The sequence below is a fragment of the Sebastes fasciatus genome, chromosome 13 (assembly GCF_043250625.1).
Source record: "Sebastes fasciatus isolate fSebFas1 chromosome 13, fSebFas1.pri, whole genome shotgun sequence".
Lineage (NCBI taxonomy): Eukaryota > Metazoa > Chordata > Actinopteri > Perciformes > Sebastidae > Sebastes > Sebastes fasciatus.
Window position 1 is genome coordinate 34,329,355 of NC_133807.1, and position 10,000 is coordinate 34,339,354.

General features: G+C 40.6%; 1 protein-coding gene across 4 annotated transcripts in view; it reads right to left on the reverse strand.

Annotated features, from left to right (window-relative positions):
• The window catches only part of rapgefl1 (Rap guanine nucleotide exchange factor (GEF)-like 1), a 40,242-nt gene that overhangs the window by 11,329 nt on the left and 18,913 nt on the right, over window positions 1–10,000 (reverse strand). For all 4 annotated transcript variants that reach the window (XR_012596842.1, XR_012596841.1, XR_012596843.1 and 1 more), the window contains exons 4-13: window positions 9,108–9,205; window positions 8,838–8,950; window positions 6,037–6,204; window positions 5,769–5,866; window positions 4,270–4,392; window positions 3,587–3,765; window positions 3,365–3,455; window positions 1,808–1,858; window positions 1,405–1,492; window positions 561–625 (exon numbers count right to left, since the gene is read on the reverse strand). Coding sequence is in view for 1 of the 4 variants with exons in the window: in XM_074657124.1 (XP_074513225.1) it covers window positions 561–625; window positions 1,405–1,492; window positions 1,808–1,858; window positions 3,365–3,455; window positions 3,587–3,765; window positions 4,270–4,392; window positions 5,769–5,866; window positions 6,037–6,204; window positions 8,838–8,950; window positions 9,108–9,205 (1,074 nt within the window). In the remaining 3 variants the exon portion in view is untranslated. The remainder of the gene's footprint in view (window positions 1–560; window positions 626–1,404; window positions 1,493–1,807; window positions 1,859–3,364; window positions 3,456–3,586; window positions 3,766–4,269; window positions 4,393–5,768; window positions 5,867–6,036; window positions 6,205–8,837; window positions 8,951–9,107; window positions 9,206–10,000) is intronic.

Here is a 10,000-nt window from a genome sequence, read left to right on the forward strand (position 1 = left end):
ACCATGACACTGCCCCCACCAAAAGCTGTTACTCCATCGGTTCAACAATCAGCATAGCGTTCTCCACGTCGTCTCCATACTTTGACCTGCCATCCAACTTTAACAGACAGAACCTGAACTCATCACTGAACATGACATTCCCCCACATGTTCAGGTTCCTTTGTCTGTGTTGTCGACACCAGCGCCAACGGGCCTGACGGTGAAGGGCAGTCATTGCAGGCTTCCTGGTAGCCTTATGAAAATACACTGTTTACCATTGGAAGAGCATTTTGGAACATTGTTCTTGGGCGCTCCCCACATCATCAGCTGTGCTGCTCATCCCACAAATACATGATCCTTACAAGTGTGACATCATTGTGAAGGTCAAGAAACAGGCTTTCCAACCATGTAGAATACAATGACCATTTTTTCCAGTTTATATATATAGACTGAGTGTATATATAGTATATATATATATATATATATAGTATATATATATATATAGACTGAGTGTATATAGTCTATATATACTATATATAGTTTATATAGTATATATATATATATAGTCTGAGTGGACTCACCATCTTCTCAAAGTTGACGAGTTCACCGTGAAACGTTTTACAGCTCTCATGAAGAAACGTCAAGTCTGAGGAAACAGGAGACAGGAGACAGGAGACAGGAGACAGTTAATTAATTAACCAATAATCATTAATATCATTAATATCACCACATTAATTAACAAACAGATCACTGATCGATTATCAGTTATCAGACAGTGATCAGGAGTCTAGTGGAGCTGGTCTAGTCCCTGGTCCTGGTCCTGGAGCCTCTCAGGTGACTCAGGGTCATGTGAGGCTCCTGATTGGTTGACTCAGACTGAGAGGAGGCTCCTGATTGGTTGACTCAGACTGAGAGGAGGCTCCTGATTGGTTGAACCAGACTGAGAGGAGGATCCTGATTGGTTGAACCAGACTGAGAGGAGGCTCCTGATTGGTTGAACCAGACTGAGAGGAGGCTCCTGATTGGTTGAACCAGACTGAGAGGAGGCTCCTGATTGGTTGAACCAGACTGAGAGGAGGCTCCTGATTGGTTGAACCAGACTGAGAGGAGGCTCCTGATTGGTTGAACCAGACTGAGAGGAGGCTCCTGATTGGTTGAACCAGACTGAGAGGAGGCTCCTGATTGGTTGAACCAGACTGAGAAGAGGCTCCTGATTGGTTGAACCAGACTGAGAGGAGGCTCCTGATTGGTTGACTCAGACTGAGAGGAGGCTCCTGATTGGTTGAACCAGACTGAGAGGAGGCTCCTGATTGGTTGAACCAGACTGAGAGGAGGCTCCTGATTGGTTGAACCAGACTGAGAAGAGGCTCCTGATTGGTTGAACCAGACTGAGAGGAGGCTCCTGATTGGTTGGCTCAGACTGACCTTTGAGCAGCAGAGGAGTGAAGGGGATCAGCGGAGGTCTCAGGCTGGTGATCAGGTCTCTGTAAGACTTGTGGTTCCTGGAGGGGTCCTGTAACAACACAAGTACTCACATCCTTTACTGCAGTACAACGAGGAAGTACTCAAGGAAAGTACCTTCATCAGTACTTCAGTACTTCAGTAGAGTACTTGAGTAAATGTACTTTGTACCATCAGATACATCTGGATATTCATATTTGTTGTATTTTCATTTATAGACAAATATAGACGTCCATATGTCTGGTGACCTCTTCATCTTCATCTTCATCACGGCTCAGCGATGATGATGATGATGATGATGATGATGATGATGATGATGATGACCTTCATCATGAACCAGATCAGATATAAAACATCTTTAACTCACCGCGACGCTCTCAAACTGCTGGAACTGCTTCCTGAACTTCCCCGGGAGACCCTGAACACATACACATATCACATATAACATAATATAACATATAGTATAATATAATATATAATACATAATACAATATAATATATAATATAATATATTATATAATATACAATATAATATAATATATAATATAATATAATATAATATATAATACATAATACAATACAATATAATATATAATATAATATACAATACAATATAATATAATATAATATACTATAATATAAAATATAAAACAATATAATATAATATAAAAAATAATATATAAAATAAAATAGAATAGAATAGAAAATATAATATTATATAATATATAATATAATATACTATAATATATAATACATAATACAATATAATATAATATAATATAACATAATATAATATTATATATAATACATAATACAATATAACAATATAAAATATTATATAATATATATAATATAAAATATAATATAATATAAAATATAAAATAATCTATAGTATAATATAATATATAATACATAATATAATATATAATATAATATAAGATACAATATACTATAATATAAAATATAAAATATAAAATAATATATAATATAATATAATATATAATACATAATACATAATACAATATAATATAATATATAATGTAATATAATATACTATAATATCAAATATAATATAATATAATATAATAATCTATAATATCAAATATAATATACTATTATATAAAATATTATATAATATAATATAAAATATAATAATATAAAATAATACAATGTATTATATTTTAATATAATATATTGTATTATATTATAATATAATACAATATATAATATAAAATAATATATAATATAATATACTATAATATAACAGGTTACAATGTTCAGAAAAAATAAACTGTCACAAATTAATAAAAAGGATGACTGAAGAACGAGCTGCTGTCCTCTCTGTCCTCTCTGTCCTCTCTAATGTCAACACCTGAACCCATCGTCCTCTACGTCTGTCTATGACATCACAGCGCTGTGGTCAGACAGACAGACAGACAGACAGACAGACAGACAGACAGACAGACAGGTAGAGAGACAGACAGACAGACAGACAGACAGACAGACAGACAGAGAGAGAGACAGACAGACAGAGAGACACAGACAGACAGACAGAAAGACAGACAGACAGACAGACAGAGAGACAGACAGACAGACAGACAGACAGACAGACAGACAGAGAGAGAGACAGACAGACAGACAGACAGAGAGACAGACAGACAGAGAGAGAGACAGACAGACAGACAGACAGAGAGAGAGACAGACAGAGAGACAGACAGAGAGACACAGACAGACAGACAGGTAGAGAGACAGACAGACAGAGAGAGAGACAGACAGACAGACAGACAGACAGACAGAGAGAGAGACAGAGAGAGAGACAGACAGACAGACAGACAGAGAGAGAGACAGACAGACAGACAGACAGAGAGACAGACAGACAGACAGACAGACAGACAGGTAGAGCAGCTCCAGGTGAGTGTCCTACCTCCCAGGTGAGTCGTAGTCTGCTGACAGCCGGGTTGTCTAAACCCAGAACCACGGCGAGGAAGGACAGCAGGTCCTGCTGCTGCTTACAGCTGATAGAGACAGATACATAGATAGAAATAGACTGTATACTGTGTATATAGAGATATTGAGTATATACTGTATATAGTATATATATCTATATCTATATATCGGGGGTGGGGGGGTCAGTGTGAGGACTCACAGCGCTGAGATCTTGATGAACTTGCGGAGCAGCTGGACCCTCTTGGGCAGAGACTGGCACTGCAGGATCTCCGTGGCGACCCAGTGCTGCACCTCGCTGCAGCGCTGCAGAACCAGCTCCAGGTTCAGCGGGCGCCAGCGGGACTGCTCTCCGTGGAACACGTAACACACAAACTCCACCTGCAGCACGCACGCACGCACGCACGCACCAACCAACCAACAACAAGAACAACAAGAAGAAGACACACAGCTGTAAACCGTGACCAGGAGACACGTCCAGATGTTGGAGATGGAAACATCCTCACTGACCTCATGCACATAATATATAATATTACTATATAATAATATATTCATAATATTACTATAATAATAATATATTCATAATATTACTATAATGATAATATATTCATAATATTACTATAATAATAATAATATATTCATAATATTACTATAATAATAATATATTCATAATATTACTATAATAATAATATATTCATAATATTACTATAATAATAATAATATATTCATAATATTACTATAATAATAATATATTCATAATATTACTATAATAATAATATATTCATATTACTATAATAATAATATATTCATATTACTATAATAATAATATATTCATAATATTACTATAATAATAATATATTCATAATATTACTATATAATACTGACCTCATGCACGCAGCTGAAGAGCTCCCAGTCGAACGCCACCAGCTGATTGGCTACCTCCTCTGCTGACATGTCGTGCAGCTTGCTGTCGCCAGGCGTCCAGTGGATCTCCTCAGGAAGAGGAAGCTGAGGGCGCAGGAAGTGACATCACATTCTAAAACACAGTTTGTCTGAATCCCCTGAAGGCCGTTACGTGGTGGTGACCAGAGGTCTGGACCAGGAAGCAGGATGTGGAGTTAGCGAAGTAACTTCAAGTTTAACCCTTCAGGGTTCTCCGTCCTACGAAGGTGCTTCACCTCTTACCAGGTAGATCACCATGGTTACCATGGTAACTGATGCTGAACAGCTGACCTGCTCCGGAGCAGGTTACGTTCCAGATAAGAGATCAGCTGGTATATCTAGACGTCTATATCTGACTCTGGAGTGTTCCGTTAAATGAATCACTCACACATCTGGAGTTGTTTCTTTCACCAGCTGTTCTTCCTGCATCTGGCAGCTTCAACTGTTACTGTTAGTCTGATTAAGAGTTTACCTTCTTCACATCTGTCTGATATAATATAATATATATTATTATTATTATAATATATAATATAGTTCACTCTTCCTTTGATACATGTCTCTCTGTCAGTAGACCAGTCCATGTCTGTGATTGGTCAGTAGACTAGTCCATGTCTGTGATTGGTCTGTAGACTAGTCCATGTCTGTGATTGGTCAGTAGACTAATCCATGTCTGTGATTGGTCTGTAGACTAGTCCATGTCTGTGATTGGTCTGTAGACTAGTCCATGTCTGTGATTGGTCAGTAGACTAGTCCATGTCTGTGATTGGTCAGTAGACCAGTCCATGTCTGTGATTGGTCAGTAGACTAGTCCATGTCTGTGATTGGTCTGTAGACTAGTCCATGTCTGTGATTGGTCAGTAGACTAGTCCATGTCTGTGATTGGTCTGTAGACTAGTCCATGTCTGTGATTGGTCAGTAGACTAGTCCATGTCTGTGATTGGTCAGTAGACTAGTCCATGTCTGTGATTGGTCAGTAGACTAGTCCATGTCTGTGATTGGTCTGTAGACTAGTCCATGTCTGTGATTGGTCAGTAGACTAGTCCATGTCTGTGATTGGTCTGTAGACTAGTCCATGTCTGTGATTGGTCAGTAGACTAGTCCATGTCTGTGATTGGTCAGTAGACTAGTCCATGTCTGTGATTGGTCTGTAGACTAGTCCATGTCTGTGATTGGTCAGTAGACTAGTCCATGTCTGTGATTGGTCTGTAGACTAGTCCATGTCTGTGATTGGTCTGTAGACTAGTCCATGTCTGTGATTGGTCAGTAGACTAGTCCATGTCTGTGATTGGTCAGTAGACTAGTCCATGTCTGTGATTGGTCTGTAGACTAGTCCATGTCTGTGATTGGTCTATAGACTAGTCCATGTCTGTGATTGGTCTGTAGGCTAGTCCATGTCTGTGATTGGTCTGTAGACTAGTCCATGTCTTTGATTGGTTCCTCACCAGTGAGTCGAGCTCGGCGGCTTCACAGGTGAACAGGTGAGTGTTGACTCCCAGCGTGGTGAAGACGGCCTCATCACTGGGACGGAACACGGCCTTCTCTGAGAACATTAACATGAATATTAAATATATATATAGACTGATTATAACACTTTAATAATAATATTACTATATAATAATAATACTATATCATGAGTTGATGGTGTGTGTTAGTGACCGACTCTAAACTTGCATTAATAATATAATTATAATAATAATAAAGCGTCCTGACCTCCGGCTGACGTGACGGCCACCAGGATGAGGTTTCCAGGCAGAACCGGTTGGTCTTCGCTGTACTGGAGTTTCTCTCGGACCAGAGCCAGAATCTCTCCGACCCGACAGGACAGACGGCTCCTGATGGTGACGTAGGAATGATCCGGAGTGTAGACCCGGCAGAAGACTGGACACAGAGAGAGAGAGAGAGAGAGAGAGAGACGGTGGAGCGCCATCTGGTGACCGGCTGTGGTACCGCAACGCAACACCAGAACACACCGCTATACATATACTACAGACTGACAGACTACTATACTACACCACTATACTACACCGTTATTCTACACCACTATACTACACCGTTATACTACACCACTATACTACACCACTATACTACACCGTTATTCTACACCACTATACTACACCGTTATACTACACCACTATACTACACCACTATACTACACCGTTATTCTACACCACTATACTATACCGCTATACTACACCGTTATTCTACACCACTATACTACACCGTTATTCTACACCACTATACTACACCACTATACTACACCGTTATACTACACCACTATACTACACCACTATACTACACCGTTATTCTACACCACTATACTACACCACTATACTACACCGTTATACTACACCACTATAGTACACCCCTATACTACACCGCTATACTACACCACTATACTACACCGTTATACTACACCACTATACTACACCGTTATTCTACACCGTTATACTACACCGCTATACTACACCGTTATACTACACCACTATACTACACCACTATACTACACCGTTATACTACACCACTATACTACACCGTTATTCTACACCGTTATACTACACCACTATACTACACCGTTATACTACACCACTATACTACACCACTATACTACACCGTTATACTACACCACTATTCTACACCACTATACTACACCGTTATTCTACACCGTTATACTACACCACTATTCTACACCGTTATACTACACCGTTATACTACACCGCTATTCTACACCGCTATACTACACCGCTATACTACACCGCTATACTACACCACTATACTACACCGTTATACTACACCACTATACTACACCACTATACTACACCGTTATACTACACCACTATTCTACACCACTATACTACACCGTTATTCTACACCGTTATACTACACCACTATTCTACACCACTATACTACACCGTTATTCTACACCGTTATACTACACCGTTATACTACACCGCTATACTACACCACTATAGTACACCACTATACTACACCACTATACTACACCGTTATTCTACACCGTTATACTACACCGTTATACTACACCACTATACTACACCACTATACTACACCACTATACTACACCGTTATTCTACACCGTTATACTACACCGCTATACTACACCACTATACTACACGTTATTCTACACTGTTATACTACACCGTTATACTACACCACTATACTACACCGTTATTCTACACCGTTATACTACACCACTATACTACACCGTTATTCTACACCACTATACTACACCAATATACTACACCACTATTCTACACCGCTATACTACACCGCTATACTACACTGTTATTCTACACCACTATACTACACCACTATTCTACACCACTATACTACACCACCATACTACACCACTATTCTACACCACTATACTACACCACTATTCTACACCACTTTACTACACCACTATACTACACCGTTATTCTACACCACTATACTACACCACTATACTACACCGCTATACTACACCGCTATACTACACCGCTATACTACACCACTATACTACACCGCTATACTACACCGCTATACTACACCGCTATACTACACCGCTATACTACACCGCTATACTACACCACTATACTACACTGTTATTCTACACCACTATTCTACACCACTATACTACACCGCTATACTACACCGCTATACTACACCACTATACTACACCACTATACTACACCGCTATACTACATCGCTATACTACACCGCTATACTACACCACTATACTACACCGCTATACTACACCACTATACTACACCGCTATACTACACCGCTATACTACACCACTATACTACACCACTATACTACACCGCTATACTACATCGCTATACTACACCGCTATACTACACCACTATACTACACTGTTATTCTACACCACTATACTACACCACTATACTACACCGCTATACTACACCGCTATACTACACCACTATACTACACCACTATACTACACCGCTATACTACACCACTATACTACACTGTTATTCTACACCACTATACTACACCACTATACTACACCGCTATACTACACCACTATACTACACCACTATACTACACCACTATACTACACTGCTATACTACACCACTATACTACATCGCTATACTACACCGCTATACTACACCACTATACTACACCACTATACTACACCGCTATACTACACCACTATACTACACCACTATACTACACCACTATACTACACCGCTATACTACACCGCTATACTACACTGTTATTCTACACCACTATACTACACCACTATACTACACCGCTATACTACACCACTATACTACACCACTATACTACACCACTATACTACACTGCTATACTACACCACTATACTACACAACTATACTACACCACTATACTACACCACTATACTACACCGCTATACTAGCATCAACCCTAACCCTGCCCACAGTCTTTGTGCTAAGCTAGAGTACTGTAAATGTGTGTGTGTGTGTGTGTGTGTGTGTGTGTGTGTGTGTGTGTGTGTGTGTGTCGTACTCTCGTCAGAGCCCCTGAAGGCCTCTCTGGGCTGCAGACAGGCGTCGATGCGTCTGAAGTGTCTGAACAGAGGACGGACCTGCTTCTTCCTGCTCTCCTTCTCCTCATCAGACCTACACACACACACACACACACACACACAGAGAGAGGTAAGATTAACCGGTTGCTTTAATGTATTATAGTGTGTATTATAGTGCGTGTGTGTTACAGTGTGTGTGTGTGTGTGTTAGTGTGTATTATAGTGCGTGTGTGTTTCAGTGTGTGTCTTACGGGCAGTGTAGGATCTCAGTCCATCTCTGCAGTTTGAGGACGTCCTCCACCAGCTCAGGATACCGACTCAACTCCTGAACCGCACACAGGTACAGCTCCTACACACACACACACACACACTCTTGTTAACAGCTTCACCTGTGTCCGTTAAGTCAACTAAAGTCAGCGTCCTGTTGCTCGCGCTTGTGCTCGCTCTACATAGACATGAAGGAGCATCGCTCAACACAGTGAGGAGACACACGTCAGCTAAAAGCACAATATCACTCTATATTTCAGCTGAAGCTAACGTTTCTCTCTGCGGAGCCCCGTCACTTCACAAGACACGGGAAACCTCTGTTGGTCTGGAGGAGCTGCAGCAGTTATTTCTGACCAAACGTCCACTGAACATTCACTAGATATTCTCAGAGCTAAACTAACTCTTCTGCAGTGTGGAGTGAGCAGCATGCACGTGAGAGGTGGAGAGAGAGAGAGAGAAGGAGCACGGTGTGTGAGTGAAGGCAGGCAGAGGAGCAGAGGAGCAGAGACTCCGGTCCTGGAGACCAAAGCTACGGTCTCCTCCGCGTCCTCCGACCGCGGCCAACACTGTTTAACAGCTTCACTAGATACAACCAAGAGGTTTTGGTGCTTCACTGGAGTTTGTGTTGGAGTCTGAGTCTGAACAGCGGAGACACACGAGAGACCATGAGACACACGAGAGACCATGAGACACACGAGAGACCATGAGACACACGAGAGACCAGGAGACACACGAGAGACCATGAGACACACGAGAGACCATGAGACACACGAGAGACCATGAGACACACGAGAGACCATGAGACACACGAGAGACCATGAGACACACGAGAGACCATGAGACACACGAGAGACCATGAGACACACGAGAGACCATG